The sequence below is a fragment of the Puma concolor genome, chromosome C2 (assembly GCF_028749965.1).
Source record: "Puma concolor isolate L17-30 chromosome C2, mPumCon1.1.hap2, whole genome shotgun sequence".
NCBI lineage: Eukaryota > Metazoa > Chordata > Mammalia > Carnivora > Felidae > Puma > Puma concolor.
Genome location: NC_141675.1, coordinates 155,836,469 through 155,855,958, shown reverse-complemented (window position 1 = coordinate 155,855,958; position 19,490 = coordinate 155,836,469). Strand labels below are relative to the sequence as shown.

The 19,490-nt window shown below is 52.4% G+C and overlaps 1 protein-coding gene across 1 annotated transcript in view; it reads right to left on the bottom strand.

Moving 5' to 3' along the window:
• The window catches only part of BACE2 (beta-secretase 2), a 92,540-nt gene that overhangs the window by 46,306 nt on the left and 26,744 nt on the right, over nucleotides 1-19,490 (bottom strand). Inside the window, exon 2 of the mRNA XM_086676009.1 lies at nucleotides 5,834-5,922. Coding sequence (XP_086532135.1) covers nucleotides 5,834-5,922 — 89 coding nt within the window. The remainder of the gene's footprint in view (nucleotides 1-5,833; nucleotides 5,923-19,490) is intronic.

Genomic DNA, 19,490 nt, shown 5'->3' with positions numbered 1-19,490 from the left:
CTCAGCTAGCCTGTCTATCCTGGAGACTCGTCAACACCCTCAACAGCGGCCAAAGCTTATGGGCTCCAACAGTCCCGTCTGGGACAGGCAAACAATGGGTGGGCTTGAGAAATGATCTAAATCATCAAATGTCCGCATCGTCGCACACGGAGACATGAGGCATTTCTTGGGGGCATCAGGGGTCCAGCTCAGCCTCCTTCAGTTGGTCACCGGTAGTCCCCTAACATCCTAATTCGACCGACAGGCATCGACTGCTCCTTTGCCACGACTTCCCTGGGGGCTTCACCCCGCATGGAGTATGGGAGGAGGAGACATTTTAATGGAAAGATGTTTAATTTCCAGAAGAGATTAGTAGAAGGTCAGGGGAATGAGTATGTTGGCTCTTTAATCAAGCCAATTGGCCGGAGGCTATTTTATTGGCTAAAAAAGAAGTACATCTAAAGAAATACACAATCTTCTTTTTGCCATGTAGAAATTCATCGGAACGTTTGCCACCATGAAAGGAGGGCTTCTGATGGGAAAAAGCTACACAAATGATTAATGGTAGTCTGACGGCTCATTCCATAAATCAAAGAACTCTTGTCAAAGAACCCCAAGCCAAAGCTCCAATTACTGGGAAATGTTTCAGGAAGCATTAAACCTGAATATCCAAAGACTGGGGGACTTGAATCAGAGGCTGACAAACCCAACCAGGAACCTTATTATAACTGAGGGAGATCAGAGGGACAGGCAAACACAGAAACATCATAGAGCGGGCAGCTACATCTCAGAAAAGAACCCTTTGTCAGAAACTAAGAAGGGAAGGGAGAACGTTCTCTTGGCATCCATCAAATACAATGGGGGAAAGCATACCGTAGGCCAACTGTAAAGTCAGCTCAAAGCAACAGGCAAATTAGTAATACATAATTTACACAGAAAATGCTTCTATCTTTCCAATATTAAATCTGCGTCAAATAGAAGCCTGGGAGAAACATGGCGGGGCGGGGGGTGGGGGGGGGCACAGAGGAAGGGAGAGAAAAGAACGTTGGCGTAAATCTGAGCGAGTGCTTAACCTGCAGACACCCGCTGTTAGTAGGGACACCACTGACTGAGCAGAACCGGCCCCAAACTCAGAAATGTGATGCTTCACGGAACAGTCCTCTTAAAAGGTCGGCCAGAGGCCCAAAATGTGGGTGATGTCTTCTGGGTACTGAGAACTTTTCAGCATCACCTGTGAACCAAGAAGGTGCGCTCAGGTCTGGGCGACAGAGCCAGGGGTGTCCCCCGCCCGCTGGTAGGTTCTGTTATCTCTGCTCGTCCACGTGTGGACAGCCCAGGAGACCCTTGACGGCCCCAAAAGCTGGTAGAGAGCCCTCAGCCCTCCTGGGCTAGTTAGCGGGAGGGAAGGCTTAGCCATCGGGGGAGCTACAGACGTTCTCACGAGTTTCACCTTCAACGAGGCTCAACACCTAAATATGAGAAACAGAAACATCTGCCGCCTGACCACGAACCCGGCCGCAAGGTTAGCGGTGAGGTTAGAAAGACGTGTCTTCCCGAAGCCTGAGACGGGACCACCATCCGACCAAACCGTGAACAAAGCAAAAGGTAAACGAGAAAAGACCCCCGCAGGCTACGGTCGGGTAAATACCGTACACTGTATTTGTAACGTTGCCTGCGACCTACCGCGGTTTCAATAACCGCATCTGCGTGGCAGAAGGGACTGGCTTGCAAAGTGCTCTTTTGGCCTCTATTGATCCCTGGCTGTGGGCGCTTGCCCAAGCCCTACCGTCTACCCACTGGGAAGGGAACACTCATCCACAGGGTTAAATCTGCACGCCTGAGGGGCGCTTGGGTGGCTCAGTGGGTTGAGCGTCCGACTCTTGATCTCAGCTCAGGTCATGATCTCACGGTTCATGGGTGCGAGCCCCGCGTCGGGCTCTGGGCTGACAGCTCGGAGCCTGGAGCCTGCTTCGGAGTCTGTGTCTCCCTCTCTGCCCCTCCCCTGCTCGTGCTCTCTCTCTCTCTCTTTCAAAAATAAATAAACATTAAAAAAACCTTTTTTTTTAAAAAAATTGCACCCTGGAATCTAATGTGAGTACACACATCTCTCAAATGTTGGCTTTACTCTGCTGAACTTTCTCCTACTGTCTCTCGTGTCTGCAGATCTGTGATGAAAACCAGAATTACCCCAGGGGAGGAAAGCCACTAAAGACACAGCTGAGCCTCGAATACGAGGTTCAGAGCATAGGGAGTGTGCTGCACATGCGTGTTCTGAGCACAGGGTAGGTGTGGGGACACCAGGTACGTGTCGCGACTACAGCCTGCAGTGTGAAGAAGACAGAGGGCTAAGGTTGCTATGCCACCCAGATACATTTTTTTACGTATTTTTAATACGCATTTGCACTTTCCAGAAACGCAAGTCAACCCGGGGAAGGTGACACTTTTGGGGGAGGGACAACTTTACCAAGATTCTTCGCCTGTTTGTTAAATCATGTCACCAACCCAAGCCGCTCTGGGGGTCTGAGTCCACTTCAACCCTCCTTCTCCCCGTCTGCACTGGCTGCTGCAAGGCCCCCGGGGATGCTCACAGCCTCGTGTGCCCCCACCTCCCAGCCCTCCCACTGCAGCTGACCCAGAGTGTGCACAGACCAAAGTACCGACCACCTCTGTCCACGTGACCGCTTTCCATCCTCTCCGTACGGTCCCGGGGCGTCTAGACTTAACACATGCAGGTAAGCGATACTGCCTTTCCAATTCATTCAGGGCATTCCCAAATACTTGCTAGAAAAAGGGGGTGTGCCAGGGCTGAAGGTTCAGGAACTGTTGACCTAGAAGCTTGATCTTGGACAAGTCTCTTGGCCTCCTGGGCCTCCTGTGCTACGTGAATAAAATCAAGGTCTGGACCAAGTCCAAGTCCTGCTCTAGGACGAAACAGTCCAGACTGAGCAGCTGGGGGCAGAGGATGTGGATGGACGGCCCATCAGAAGGGGAAAGGGCAGAGGGTAGCCCCCAGCCCCGTGCACACGCGCGTGTGCACACACATACGCCCCCCTGCTGCACATCTGTGGCTACAGCAAAAGCTCTGGGGCACCCACAAGTCTTCTTCTGTCATAAACAGTCACTGGCTGGGAAGTTCGCCCCGGAATTTCAGTAACGACAGGTTCTCGGTGCACGGGGTCGTACACTAAGCCACAGGCTCTTCGAAGGACGGGCCCACGGGGTATCTGGTGGCCCCACGAGGCCTGCCTAGCACCTGCCACCACTGCTCTCCAGCTGTGCCTACAGAGGACCACATCTGTAGTGCCACCAACATGGAGACCGAGTTGTGGCATCGGGAGAAGACAGGCGGGCACTTCTCCCACACGGGGCGACGTCTCCTGCCTTACTATCGACGCCCACAGTTTTCTGAAGCTTCCCAATTGTTATTTTCCCTCAACCAAAGCTGGGAGAACAGAGACTGCGGACGAGGAAAGTGAGCAGGGAGGCATGTAGAGGACGGGCAGCAGGGCACTGAATGTGGAAGCTCAGGGTCAGGCGACGGCTCACCAGCCTGAAGAGCCAACCGCATTCCCCTCATTTGTTTTCTCTGTTTAAGGTTAAACTTTAGGGTCACAAAAAGAGATGTGAAATCGAAATGTGCATGGCATTTGGGCAGCAATGGCACCCAGAAGACGGCGACTCTGACCCCGTGGGCTCCTCTAGGGCCCAACGCTGCCACGAGGCTCTGGGGGCCGTCCCGGGAGCCCAGCGGGGGCTGCCCGATGCCATCCAGGCTCCACACTGTTCTCAGGTGCCTGCCCCGCAACGGCAGGCTTGGAGTCCTGTCCTCAGACTGAATGTTCTGTGCTCCTTTCTAAGCGAGTCACAGAAGTGGTCCCAGTGAACCACACCTTGACCACCATTGAACTTCGGGACAGCAAAGGTGGCTCTCCGAGCAAGCCCAGGCCGCGGCCCGGAACAGCCTCACGCTGACACCTGACGCTCCCCTCCTGGCTCGAGCCCCCGCCACATCAGGACTAGAGGGGCTCAAGGACCGTCAGAGGACGGTGTGCTGTCTGCAAACCGGGTGTGACTACAAAAAGGCCAGCTGACTCAGATTTTTATCAAGTCAATGCCAGGAGAAGGCACCACAGCTGATAGGAGAATCCTCCTATGGATTCCCCTGGCAGGAGTTCATACCTGTGTGTACACGCATACCCAGACAAGTACACGACTCACAGGAAAACACACAACCATATACTCACAGCGAGATCGACACATACACAACCGTATACACATATGCAAATACCTACATACACACAGATGTCTACACATGCACACAAAGGACCCACAACCATATGCACGTATGCAAATATCTACATACACACAGATGTCTACAAACACACACACAACCATATACACAAATACATACACAACCATACAAACGTATGCAGGTATCTACACATAACACAAAAACATATGCATACACATAAATATACAATAATCATAGACACATACAGATACGTACATATACACAGATGTCTACATATACACAATGATACACAGTCATATAGACACATAAATATACACACAACCATATATACATATGCACAGATATCTATACATATACAAATATATACATATACATACAACCATACACACATATGAATATACACACAGCTATTTACACATCTGCACAGATACCTGCACATATACACAAAGACAATCATATACACATACACAGATATCTACACATCTACATACCCACAGATATATACACAACCATATACACATATACACGAATATACAATCATATGCACAACTATACACACGTATGTAGCTATCTACATATACAAATATTTACATACACATAAATATACACACATACATACAGATATCTATACATATACACAAATATATGCATACACAGATATACACACACCATATGCTCAAATATACACACAACTGTATACACATACGCACAGATATCTACATACATACAACCATATACACATACACAGATATCTGTGCATCTATATACACACAACCACATACACATACCCACAGATATATACACAACTATATACACATATACACATATATAGAACCATACACACATACGCAGATATCTACACACACAAATATTTAGATACATATAAATATACACACAATCATACACACACGATATCTACATATACACACATGTCTACACATACACACAACCATATATGCATACACAGATATCTACAAATACACACACAAATGGACATGCAACCATATACATATACACACAAATAGATACACAACCATACACACGTATGCAATATCTACACATACAAATACGCACACAATTATATACAAATATCTACATATACAGATGTCTACAAATACAAATACACACAACCACACACACAGACGAGTACATACAGAACCATATACCAATATCTACACCTACACAAATATATACACACAAATACACACAACCATATACACATACATACAAATATACACACCCATCTACACATACACATATACATACACATAGATATATATACAACCGTATACATATATACACAAATACACACAATCATACAAATGTCTATACATACACAGAAATATGTATACACACACAAATATACACACAGCCATATACACAAATGTCTACACAAATAGACGCATGCACACAGGTCTACATATACAGATACCTAGGCATACAAATATACACGCAGATGTCTACACAGACACACGAATACATACATACACAGATCCCCCTTTAAACAACACAGCCTTTCGGCTTCTCTTATGCCAGTGTCTGCTCAGTATTCACGCGGTGCCCCGAAACCCTGCCGCGCCCAGCCACGCGCCCGTCACTCACCTCTCCGTGTCAAAGTACGAGTCTATGTAAGAATGCGGGGCACCTGCCACGGCGAAGTTGCTGCTTCCAGTGTCCACGAGAATCTGCAGCTTTTATTTTGAAGGGGAAAAAATAGAAACTATCAGGTTACTGGAAGAAGGCAATGCTCTCGAAGAATTCTTTCTAAAACTAAGCACCAAGAACAAGGTATTGCTTGGAAAAAAAACTTGTATCAATGAGAAATTTGTGTTAAAAGTCGTTATGAAATTGAAATCTGAACAGTCCATTAAGAAGCTAACAGCAGGAAGGGGCACCTGGGGGGCTCAGTCGGTTAAGCGTCCGACTTCGGCTCAGGTCATGATCTCACAGTTTGCGGGTTCAAGCCCCGTGTCGGGCTCTGTGCTGACGTCTCAGGGCCCGGAGCCTGCTTTGGAGTCTGTGTCTCCCTCTCTTTCTGACCCTCCCCCACTCACACTCTGTGTGTGTGTGTGTCTCTCTCTCTCTCTCGAAAATAAACATTAAAAAAAATTTTTTTAATACACAAACCTTAAAAAAAAAAACTGCTAAAAAACATAAGCTATTGATGAGATAACCCAGGTGGGTAAGTATTTACCTAGAATTCTCTCAACACTTACACAGCTGCTCTGGGAAAAACCCTCAGTTTTGCCAAATCCAGTGTTTTCCACGCTTCTCTCACTTGACCCCCTCCCTCAGCAGAGTCTTGCCCAGTCAGCCACCCTGTCCTGGAAATACGGACTTCGTTCTGGATTCCGGGACTCTACGCTCCTAGTTTTCCTCTGACTTCCTGCCTGCCCACTTCAGTCTCACTGCTGGGTGCCTCTCCTCTGCCCCGTGTGCGGGAGTCCCCCACAGGTTGGCCCTGCAACCGCCAGGCACCAGCCACACTCGCCCCGTGGCAGCGACCTCATCAGTCTCACGGCTTTGCCCTCCACACGCCCGTGACTCCCCTACATCTCCCACGCGGGCACCCCCAGGCCTTCCCCGCCCAACACCTCCACTTGGATGCCCAACAGCCATCCGTTAGGGGTTGAAATGTGTCCCCCAGAAAGTCACACCGCGATCCTAACCCCCCAGAACCTGTGACTGTGACCTGACTTGGAAACAGGGTCTTTGCGGATGCCATTAAGATGAGGTCGTTAGGGTGGCCGTCATCCGACAGGACTGCGGTCCTTACAAGAGGAAAACACCATGTGAAGATACAGACACACAAGAAGAAGGCCAGGGGACAGGGGCAGAGACTGGACAGAGGCAGGTGCAGCCAAGGGGCACCAGAGACTAACGGCCACCACTGGCAGCCAGCAGACGCAAGGAAGGACTCGACCCAGAGTCCCAGAGGGAGGGCAGGCCGGCCGCCACCCTGACCTCAGACTTCTGGCCTCCAGACTGTGAGAGGAGGCATTTCTGTTTCAGACCACCCGGTGTGTGCTTCTCGATGGCTACCCCAGGAAACAAACACACTGTCTCACGTCTGACGTGTCCAGAACCGAGCCCCCGGCACCCCCAGGCCTGCCGCGTCCATAGACTTTGTTGCCATTTTGTTAACGGTGGCTCCATCGCGTCAGCTCAGGCCAGACAGCGTGGCGACACCTTCACCGCTTCTCTCCCCCATGCCCCACATCCAGACCCCCTCCTCCAGGTTGTATTCCGTGCCTGCCCGTCTCTCATCACCTCTGCTGGGACCAATGTGGCCAGTGGCATCACCGTCTCCCAACTTTCCCAACCAGCGTCCCCGTTTTCTGCCTCAGTCCGCTCCACCCAGTGGCCACCGTGACACTACAAAAGTGTAAGTCAGAGTGCACCACCCCCTGCCCTCCCTCGGCTCGACAGCCTCACTCCTCACACCGGCTGCCAAGTCTCCGGCGCCCCGACTTCACTCCACCCCCACCATGCTGTTCCGTGGACATTCCAGACTGGGGCCGTCCCTGCCCCCCGACCCGCCGCCTGTGCCGAAGTGGACTGCCCTCCCGGGGGGACCCGGAATGCGGTGTGCCCTCCTGGGGGGAACTGGGACACAGAGTGCCCTCCCAGGGAACCCGCAGTGCACATCCCCCCATGTCCTCTAAGGCTTTACTCAACGGCACCTCTCAATGTACCCTTCTGAATGGCAACTCCCTGCCTCTGCTGAGCACCCCCTTCCCTTCCTCCCTCTGCTCCCATGATGCTCATGCCCTCCTGGGGTAACAACAGCAATGGCAGGCATCTAGCAGCACCTACTATGTGCCAAGGACTCGGCACCTACTATGTGCCAGGGACTCCTTACAGTGCTGCATAGACACTAACATGCTGAACCCTCACAAGGGCCTTCTGAGGGCAGCGTCGACACCCTTATTCACAGATAGGGCAAGCAGGTGCAGAGGGGCTGACCAACCTGGCCACGCACGGGTGTGTGCGTGGCAGGGCCGGGTCTGAACCCACGCCGTCTTACTCCAAACACATTATTTTAACCCACCTACCCACTTCCTGGCTCTAGGAGCTACCCCTAGAGTGTGAGCTCTCAGGCAGGGATATGTGCTATTTTGTTCGCTGCTCTGTCCCCGTGCCCGGAACGGGGCCAGGCACAGAGCAGACGCTCAAATATGTGTTGAGCGAACAGCTAAATGATTCTCAAAGGTTAAAAAAAATCAAAGACACCAACTTTTCCTTTGAAAGACAATACAGATTCGGGAAAAAATAAACAAGGTGCAGTTGGGGCGCCTGAACGTGCTGTGGGCAGGCTCCGCGGAGGCCGTTTTAGGCTGCCAGGCAGACAGCAATTCTGGCTCCCGCTTCCCCGATCGAAGTGCCCTGGCCTTCCCCTGCAGGAGGCTGCGGACATGGCCGGCAGTAACGACCCGTCCTGGGAGCACCTGCCCTGGAGCTGTGGGCACAGCGAATGCACTGCCCACGTTTTCCCAAACAAGAGCCAATTCTGCGACCTCGGAGGGTGCCCTTCCCAGCACTGAAGATCCCATCCATGACACTTGGCGGAATGGCGGACAGATCTGGGGCCCGAGGCCTGGCGTGACTCTAAAACGTACTGAATAAAGAGATGATAAAAATCACTCGATACGCCTTAACTTTAGGAAGTGAATTCTGCCCTTCGTCCGCATCTACTAACACAGAGTCACTGGAAAAGGTGCAAAATCTCACTCCCCTACAGAGAGGAGATGTCAGACAGCCTGCAGTTTGAATAGAAATCATCTGGTTCCCCGTCCAAGCACGTGATGCCCAACAGCCCCGCGGCCGTCGCCAAGTCTGCGTGTACTTGGGCTGGACCGGAAGGGAGCTGCAGAGACCTCGCGTGCCTCCAGCAGTCAGGTGCGCCCGGGGGAGGAGTTCGTGCGCAGGTCAGCCGGGAGGGCCGGATACTCCCACAGGGCAGAGCTCTCCGCTCCCACTCTCAGTGTCAGTGACTCAACACAACATGATCCTCAAAGCAGGCTTATCGGAATCTCTGCGCAGGTTTTTAAAAAGTCCCTTCACATTGGGGCACCTGGGTGGCTCAGTCAGTTAAGCGTCCGACTCCGGCTCAGGTCATGATCTCCAGGCTCATGTGCTGACAGCTCGGAGCCTGGAGCCTGCTTCCGATTCTGTCTCCCTCTCTCTCTGCCCCTCCCCCGCTCGTGCTCGTGCTCTCTCTCTCTCTCAAAAATAAACGTAAAAAAAATTTAAAAAATAAAATAAAAATAATAAATAAATAAACGTAAAAGCAACCCCTTCAAAATCAGTTCTTTTAAGACAGCAGCCCATCCCACACACGTCCGACTCAATACATTTTTCTTAATCCTATGGCTTCCCATGTCCCATTTCCATTTTGATCCTGTAGTTTACGTTTTCATGGAGGCCTCACACTTAGGATGGCTGATGAAATCGTCGGCCGCTGGTGACCGAGTCAACCTCCAGCCCGTCTGCCCTCCCGAGGCGAGCCTGAACTCCCAACTCCCCTCCCAGGTTGGTTCCCCATCCCGAGAGCAAGCTCATTAACGTCACTCAGGTGTGGGCGGACGGGGGCTTGCTCTGAATAGCAGTCCTATCCCTGGGGGAGCTCCTCGGGTTTCAGGAGCTCTGCCAGGAACTGGACCAAGATCAAACATAGATTTCTTCTAGTAAGTCGCAGTATCACATATGGCCAATGTGACAACAGCAAGGATGGCACCTTTACCCATCCTGGGAACGAACTGCCAAAATGCAACCTGTCAAGCACCAAGGCTTTTGTCCCAGCAGCAGACACTGGGTCCAAGCTGACACACGCTCAGCCGTGCAACACACGGGATCCCGCTTCCAGATTTAAATGGTTCCTGAGGACAAAAGAGCTTCTCAAGTTGCTTGGAGGAAAGCAGCAGAGAAACAAAGGAGAAGGGTAAAACCCCAGGACTCCTTCATGAGGCCAATCGGGGAATTCGACACCTTTAAAAACAGGGAGTGAGGGGCGCCTGGGTGGCTCGGTCAGTGAAGCATCCGACTCTTGATTTCAGCTCAGATCATGATCTCGTGGTTCACAGGTTTGAGCCCCACGTCGGGCTGTGCGCTGAAAGCGCGGACCCTGCTTGGATCCTCTCTCGGCCTCTCTCTCTGCCCCTCCCGTGCTCATGCTCTCGCGCCCTCTCAAATAAATAAAAGAAGAAAGTGTGGCAAGACATATCAATCATCCGAAGAATAAAATAAAACAAAACAACAAAAAACAATTTCACAACAGTGAGGAATACTTCATCTGTCATTAAATCACAGGTGAGAAAACTCTAGAATCCTGAACATGAGCATCCTTCCTGTCCACACTCATGGTCGGTCAGGAAAAGCGTGCCATCTTTACGAGCGCTTCTGGGTCTCCAAGCACCCAGCCACCCAGCAGGAAAGGCCGGCTGCCTGGGGGCATCCCACCTCCACACCCAGTGCTTTTTCACTACAAGCGTGGTCAGAGGCACAATCGCCTAGGAGAATTTCTGGGTAGACATCCACCCCCCAACAGCCTCCGCATCTTACCAGAACTTTCACACACCCCTGCGCTTACGTCTACCGCAACAAACAAAGCCCCGCTTTGCAGAGGCAGGGGGACACGAAAGCAGAGAAAGCTGCACCAGAATACAGACTCCATTCTTTTACACAGCCGACTCCTAACCGTCCAGGCATCTGGTACGACCCTCTCTTTCCCAGCGAGTTCAGCAGGGCTCAGCTTGCAAGAAAATTCAATTTGAGTCATGGCTCGGCAAAGCCGGCCACCTCAGTCGTTCCTGGAGCAAAGGATCTGAGGAGAGAAATCACCCCAATAAATGAGGCAGTCCAAAGTCAGGCAAGGGACGGATGTCCAGGGAGACCACCGTGGGTTTGTGTTTCAAGTAACGTCTCTGCACAGCGACAAGCCGACACTTTTTTCTGTGCGACGATGCTGGAGACAGACGTCGTGTGTGCTGACGTCCCGCCATAGCTCCCCTTTTGGGAGGAATCCAAGCCACAAGGGAAGAAAAAGTAGTGCCACTTGCCCCGTACCTCTGCTCTGCAACAAGCTGAACCTCCGAGGCTCAGGGTACCGGTTTCTTAGCCTCACTCCACGCATTCACACCGCCTTCTGCGGCATCCTTCATCCTGAACTTCCAAAAGCATTTTCTGCTTCCTTGGGTTCAAGTCCACACACCCATGATGGTCTAAACCCCAGGACGCTCAGCCCCATCAAGGGACGTTGAAGATGCAGATAGATTAACATTAAAAAAAAAAAAAAAAAAGATCCAGAACTGCAGGAATTGACAGGACAAATTTTTTGTCGCTCCGTAAAAACAATAAAAACTCCAAACACTACCTGGAGTCACTGCCCTGTGCCTCCCAGCACAGCCAGGCATCACTGAGCTAAACTTCCGTCTCGATTACAAGCCTGTAAGCAGCACAGGCAACTACGACCAGTGCCCCTGGAAGCTCCAGAAATATTACCTTCCTACTTTTCCCACCACAGCCCTCCTTTCTCATCCCCCCTGCAGATACTTCCCTCCTCTGTGCTCTTGGAAACGCCGTACACGTTGTTCCTAGGAATTCTGTATCCCCAGCCCCTGGTGCACCATTTCCACACTGGACGGCGCCCCACGGTCTTCTCCAGGGGACATCCCAGCACGGGGCAACCTGCAGGGGAGCAGGGCCTAGGTGGGATTCGCCGCTTCGGCCCCAGTACCTTGGACAGCGCCCAGGGCATCTTGGCCGCTGGCTAAAGTTGTGAAAGCCGTGAACAAGTCGCTGCATATTCTGGGCAAAAGAAACTTGTTTATTCATTTATAAGACAAGTCTGTATTGCACACCCACCAATAATACACAAAATATTAAGAAGGCAAAAGATCTGAGACTGTCTATTCTAGAAGACGAGAGAGAAGACGTAGGAGACTCCTACTACCCCTAAAGCAAACACTTTTCCCTTTGGCGTGTACTTCTTCAACGATACTCTCCAAGCCCAGCAGCCCCGGCTAGACCCACGCGATGCCATTCTACAAAATAATCCTGAAGCAAGGACACCATTCGGCACACTGGCGGGTGAGGACTGGGCAGGTTTCAAAATGTGAACGGCCAGTGTCTTCACGACAGTGTGCTTCTGAGCCACTTTGCTGAGCGGTGACAGAGCCTCGGATCAGGGGGCCCCACCTCTCACGAGCAGTGACACAGCCCTGGATCCAGGGGTGCCCCACCTCTCACAAGCCTGCGTCTGGGCAGGACTCCACCTCGCTGCCTGTGCCTCGCTGCTCCCTGGTGCAGACTCTCAGTGAGCCAGCAATACCTGCTTGTGCCAATCACACATGCAACTCTCTGCAGGAGGTGGGAAGACTGAGGTCAGTCCTCAGTGGCCACCACCACAAACTCCAGGACATCCCAAGGGACCTCTGGCCAAGGGCTGGTTCCAGAGCAGTTTGAATCTAACGGGTTCTTCAGGGCGTTCCCTTTAGGAGTGTCCTTGGGGACAGTCAGGACTTTATCCTCACGCCCTGGCCTGCCTAGACAAAGCTCACTCATTTTTAAAATGGCACCTGCTGTGGGGTTTTATTTTCCTCATTGTGTGTTGGTGCGATGCTGACGGAGTCCTGGCTGTCTGGGTCTTTACTGGCCTTCCTTTTCTCCAAGTAGCTTTCCTTTCAAAGAGCTTGAAAGTTGCTTGAGGGCAAAACAGATTTTCCTGTCTCCTTTTGTCATTCCCCACAATGACTACCTCAGGCATCTGCTAATCAGCTGACCTGTAGGGGTAAGAACACACCTGGAAGAAGGAGCACCTGCCAAGAAGCTGGAGGGAGATGGAGATCAAACTCCTGATATGTGTGTGCAAAGTATTTAGGTTTTCTAGAAATGGCTGGGGGGGTGGTCCCCAGGTGCTCACTTCATGTCCCAGGTGCTCTACAAAATAACCACACGTTTACCTCTTAAATATCCAAGGATAACCAATGTTAGAACAAGATGATGGGGGCACCTGGGTGGCTCAGTCGGTTAAGCATCTGACTTCGGCTCAGGTCATAGATATCACGGTTCATGGGTTCGAGCCCCACGACGGGCTCTGGGCTGACAGCTCGGAGACTGGAGCCCGCTTCGGATTCTGTGTCTCCCTCTCTCTCTGCCCCTCCCCTGCTCGCACTCTGTCTCTCTCAAAAATAAATAAACATGAAAACATTTTTAAAGGAATTAAGACAACAGCAGAGGTTCTGGTGCCCACCCATGTGCCCTGGTATTTACTGGAGCTTCCGGTACATTCTCTAGCTGCAGCAGCAAAGACCCTTCAAGCATCCAGGGCGGCATGAAGTGCCAGGAAGTGAACACAGCATCGGATGGCCTGAGACCTCCACCTGCCGGCTCCTCACCTGGACAGCTGGACAGCGCGCTCTGCCACCTCCCAGAAGTCCGGGCAGCCCCAGACCCAGCTGTTCCCTGCAGTCACAGGCTCCTCCCTGCCTCACTGCCTTGCCCCCACCAGTGTCTCAGGGCAGGGAGAAACGCGAGAAGGGTGACTCCAGCAAACCTTGCCTTATGTGCCCCAGAGACCAGATATGCTTAAACTCAGAGACCCTGAACGGAACGAAAGCCAAGTGTGGTCAGGAAAGCGAAGAGCCCTCCAAGACGACGACCCACCTGACTGTTCTACCACCAGCCGAAACCTACATCCAGACTGTGCGTGTCTCCCACTGTCTGTCCCTCCTTAATCTTCTGCTGATGCATGGGGCAATCACCTTGCAGAAAGTCATTTGCTCGTCGCTGCAGGAGGGCAAAACATCGCGTTAAAGGAAAGAACTGGGTGACGCGTCCAGTTAGCGATTAGCAGCTGGAGATCTCTCAGATATCACTGTCTCTTTTTCAGCAGGTTAATAGATACGAAAATGAGCAGATCGTTTAAATAATGGCTCATTGAACACAACGATTCCTAATTACATTAGCCGCCCATCTGCTGAAGTCGGCCGGCAAGCAGAACCCACAAGCAGCGGCATTTTCCGGCCCAGCTACGCGGGCTGTTTGCCCACAGTTATTCCGCGTGATTATAGGCGCTGATCTTGTTAACCAGGTTCTTTCTCCGCTTCGGTTCTGGAGATGAATCTCATTTACTTAAACACATCTTGTTGAAGAAAGCAAAAATAATTGCCACGCACCATTTCTCCACAATCTAAAATTAAGGTTGTTTTATAAGGAACGGGGTGGGGGGGGGGAATCACTTTCAAAGGGCCCCACTTAACACAAACAGATGTTACCGAACTCAGCTAAGAGGAGCTTGATTATACGATTTATTCAGGCTCCGCGCTCACGCACGCTTGGGCTTTCACTACTGCAACGAGGCTCCTACTAGAAAAACACACGTCAAGGGCCACATGGATTCCTCAGCTCCTTTTGGAGGAAAAAAACAAAACCAAACCAGCAGTGAAGGTTTTCCACAGGGTGCTCAGGGCTTGGCAGGTTAATCCTGGCCGTACAGGTGGAGGTTAGGAGTGCGGGATCTGGGGTGCGGGAGGGTTGATGCGGGGGTCCCTGTTTTAAGAACCGAAGTGAACCCCAGATCAGACACGGCTGATCTCCTTCCGGACACAGGAGTTACGGCTCCCTCTGCAGTGAAAACCCATCCCCGGGGTGGTTTTACCGCAGGGAGGGAGTGGTCCCTGAGTTTTGAAACTTTCCAGACACAACCCCCCCCCCCCCCCCCCCCCCCCCCCCCCGGTAGCAAGACTGGAGAGGCGAAAGGTGGGGGAGATTTCATCACACATCCAGAGCCCGGGCCCTTAATGATGTCCATTCATAGGCTGCTGGCTTCAGGTTCATTTTCCGCCAACGGTCCTAGGATACGCTCTGCACTTTCTCTAAAGCAGAGCAGCATGACAATATAGTGGCTTCAGGGTCTGTGACGCCTGGATTTGGGCGCTGGCTTAGCCTCCTACTGGCTGGCTGTGGGGGCTCAGGTAAATGACACACCCTCTCCGGGCGTTGGCGTCCTCATCCACCCGTGAAGCGGAAGGCTAAAGGCTGCTGTTCTGAGGGGCACCTGAGATCGTTCATGTGTGGTGCGCCCAGAATTGTGCCCTGCTCACCGGGATGTTTTAACTTCTCAAAGGGGTTGGAGCGACTCTGTCCGCCCTCGTCTGCGGGCTGACTTGCATCGCGGTGTATCAGCGCCAGAACTGGTACGGGGTCCCCAGCAGCCCTCCCCGGGGAGGGCACTGCGGCCACTCCCCTGCGGCAGGCGGTGCCCACGTGAACGCGGCCATGTGCCAAAACACCGGGGTGGTGGCCCGGGCACCAGGAGCACCCACACTCGGCTCAGACTCTTAAACCCCAGGGCCAGCGAGGCCGCTTCACTCCACCAGTCCTTCGTCCACCCTCGGTCCCCTGGGGGACTGGGACCCTCCACCTCCTTTCCTCTTCCCTCTGCCTCCATTTCCACGAGCCTCTGTGTCCCGTATGTTCCACGCGCCGGACCTTTCCTCAAGCTGTTCCGCTTCCTCTGCCGCCTTGGGTCACCCCAGCGGCTTCGATGCACTAGCCCTGAGCACAGAGCTCAATAAAGGTTTGCTGAGTCAATGAATGAGTGGTGCCGTCTGTACTCAGAGCTGGAGCCAGTTAATTTCCGCCCTCCGGATGGGTTTTCCTAGGGTCTGATGCCCTCAGGGCTTCGGGGGTTCCACTGGGCTCCGGGTTTCTCTCCCACAGCGCCTCTAGTGGCCGTCCTTACCCTCTGGGGCCACCGCGGAGTGGAAGTCACACTTGGGTGATGGGTGACGGGGGAGGGGGGCTGTGGCAGGACCCGCGGGGCCCGCGCCCCACCCTCAGCAGCCTGACCGCCCTTCGCACCTCAAGGCTAACCAGCAAAGGTGATGTTGGTGAACAAGATCCTGGTGAACAGCCTGCACAACTCGGAAGCTCCGAGTTCTTGCACACGCTTCTCCCAGCCAGCCCCCGGGAGCGCAGGAGGGCGGCAGAGAGATGGGCTTTCCCGCTGATGGGAAGTCCACGTGCCCTGGCCCCGCCCCCACAAGGCAAAAGAACCGTCTAAGCACCTAGGGTCTCAAATACCCTTTTGTCCCCCGTGGAAGACGCAATGGCGGTAGAGTGTGCGGGCGCAGCCCGGATTCCCCACTGCCGGGCTGCGAGAGGTCACCTGGCCTCTTCCCCCAAGGCCACGCCCTTCCTGGGGACAGCCACAGATAATGACGAGTGACACTGGATAACAAAGGCCTGGCCACGTCCGCCCAACTCGGGAGGGCTCTGCAGGGCCCTCCTAGCGCCCGAGTGCCCCGCGGCGGGGGAGGGGGGTAGTGGGTGGGGGCAGTTGAGGCCACCGTTGGGCTTCATCAGCCCCCTCTGCCCACTCCTGCTTCCTCGGCCCCTCATGGATCCTAAGAGCACTACCATGAACGCCCCGCGGCTACACTCTGCTCAGAGCCTGCTCCCCGGAGCCCAGCCCACACCGGCCCTCTCGGCTGGACACGTGCTCCAGGAGCACTTCTCCAAGGGCTTCCCTCTGAACAGAACCTCAGTAGGTGCCTAAGCCTGGTTCATAAGTGGGGAGTCTCCAAAGCAGAGGCCTGGGCCTGTCTCCCAAAGCAGACAGAGCCAGATGCCTCCCCAAGCGTCAAAGGCCAGGGACAGAGGCCCCCCCAGTGAAGCGGTGAGATCTGGTCTCCACCTGGCCACTGGCTGGCTGTACAGTCACTTTTAAGTTCTGTGTAGTTAAGTAATCTCTACACCCGACGTGGGGCTCCAATTCACGAGCCTGAGATCAAGAGTCGGAAGCAATTCTAGCTGAACCAGCCAGGCGCCCCGGGGACAGTCCTCTTTGGCCCGGAGTTTGCTCATCTGTAAAACGGGAGGGAATAGTTTCAGCCTTCGAAATCCGTGCGCCTAAGTCCAGCTGTTGCCCACAGAATTCAGACAAGGAAGGACATTTGGAGCCTGGGTCTCCCCCAGTGTGCAGGGGCACCCCACAAGGCTGGGCTTCCTCGGGGCAGAGTTGGCCTAAGGCTCAGCCCCCCGCAGCCCGGAAAGGGCATCAGCGTCCCGGGTCCAAGGACAGTTTTCATTGTGAGTAGCAACGGCCTCAGAGCACACATGGAAAGAGGCAACAGAACCCTCTAAACCCACCTCCAAGCCCTGAGGAAGCTGTGTCTGTGGGTTTCCGGCTCTTGCTCTCAGCCTCACCTATGAACGTGGTGTTCTAGGCCTCCGCCCGTGCTTCAGGCTGCAGAGACTCAACACAACATCCACACGCCAAGTCCTGGGAGTGGTCAGGCACGCAGGGCTGCCCTGACCGGTGACCAGCAGGGCCAAGGCCAGGATCAGGAGCCCATGTGTCACTGGGCTCACTGTAGCAGCCGGTGTCACGCCCGAAGAAGGGTGGGCTGTTAGCTACATCTTCGAGAAATCAAAACAGTCCGGGGGTCTGGTTCTCTGCCCCTTGGACACAGAAGTCAAGCACAGACTCCTGGGGGCACTGCCATAAGCATCCTCACATCGACCAAACTTCTGGAAGAAAGTTGGAAGCCACAACGCTTGCTTGTTTGCAAAGGGATATTCCGTGACAGGTGGCCTGGATGATTCCATTTGCTTGCCCAGCCCCTCCCTCTGTGTAGGTAAACTGGGGAGGGGACTGGGGAGGTGGAGGCCTCTCTTCTATGGAGATGTCACAGCCCTGGACACCTCCCAGGCTGGAGTCTCCCTTGGTCTCTGGGCTTATGTAAGCTACCTGTTGTCAGGATGCAATTACACTGATAGAGGAAGGTGGATATTTAAGCAGTCATGTGTCAGAGTTACAAGGCTAGACCTCGTTTACTGAGGCCAATGATAATAATGATTCTCTTTGCCATGGAGAAGAAAATTCACGCTAAATGGCGCTTTTTAAAGAAAGCACTATTAAAAAGTTCAAAAGCAGTGGCTGGCTCAGTGACTTTGGCTCAGGTTATGACCTCACGGTTCGTGGGTTCAAGCCACGCATCAGGCTCTGTGCTGACAGCTCAGAGCTGAGCCTGCTTCAGATGCTGTGTCTCCCTCTCTCTCTGCTCCCTTCCCCACTCACTCTCTATCTGTCTCTCTCAAAAATACACATTAAAAAAAATTTTTTTTAAAGAAAATCATTAAACAAAATAAAATAAATAAAAAGCTCAGAAGCAGGTATGTCCCATATTCGGGTGACTGTGGAGGGAGGGAAACTTTTATTTCCAGAAGGCGAGGTAGCCTCTTCTTTCCCAAAGAGACAACTAACCGCTCAGTCCCCAAAATCCATTATAGGTTTCCAGGGATCTTAGGAGACATCGTTTTAGCTTAATATCAGCCCTTTCTGCACATTTTCCGAAGGAGTTTAAGCAGACTCTCATCAAAGGTATGACGTCTTAACTCTCAAGACATTTCCGGAGTTTCACTAAATGCTCCCTTGTGCTCAAGAGTTGGTAACCGCAATTGAGAAGCCATTTCAGATCTAAACTTTCCGAAAAGAGACACGGGATTAACTTCGCCCAGGTTCCCACGTTCAAGTACTGCCAGTTTTTAGTCAACGTTAGGAAGAAAGACAAAGCGTTTACACTTTTACTGCAGCAACGGGCAAGACCGTCAAGTTACTGTTATTATAAAACGGCTACTTTTGGCCATTATTCTAGACAGCAAGAGTCATGTTCTTAATCGGGTGAAATACACATAACGTTTGCCATCTTAACCGTTCTGGAGTCTGCAGGTCAGCGCTGTTAGGTCCATTCACACTGTTGTAACAGCCGCCCCCCGCCGTCCACCTCCAGAACTTACTCATCTTCCCCAAATTGAAACTCTGTCCGCTGGAAACACTAACGCCTCGGTCCCTCCTCCAGCCCCCACCACCCTACCTGCTGACGCTGGGATTCTGACCCTCTAGTGGGATCCCACAGTTTTTCTCTGTGTCTGTCAGATTTCGCTCAGCATCATGTCCCCAAGGTTCATCCACGCTGTAACCGGTGTCAGAATGTCCAGAATGTCCTTCCTTTTTAGGGCCGAATAATAATCCACCGTATGGATATATCACATCGTGGTTATCACTCGTCCGCCAACAGACACCCACGCTGCTTGCACCTGTTGGCTATGGTGACTAAGGCTGCTGAGAACACGGGTGTGCAAATATCTCTTTGAAATTCTGTTTCAAGTCTTTGGGGAAGATTATTTTTTCCGATAAATATTTAGTGAGCAGCTACCATGTGCCCGGGGCCACGGTGACAAAGAAGATTGGGTG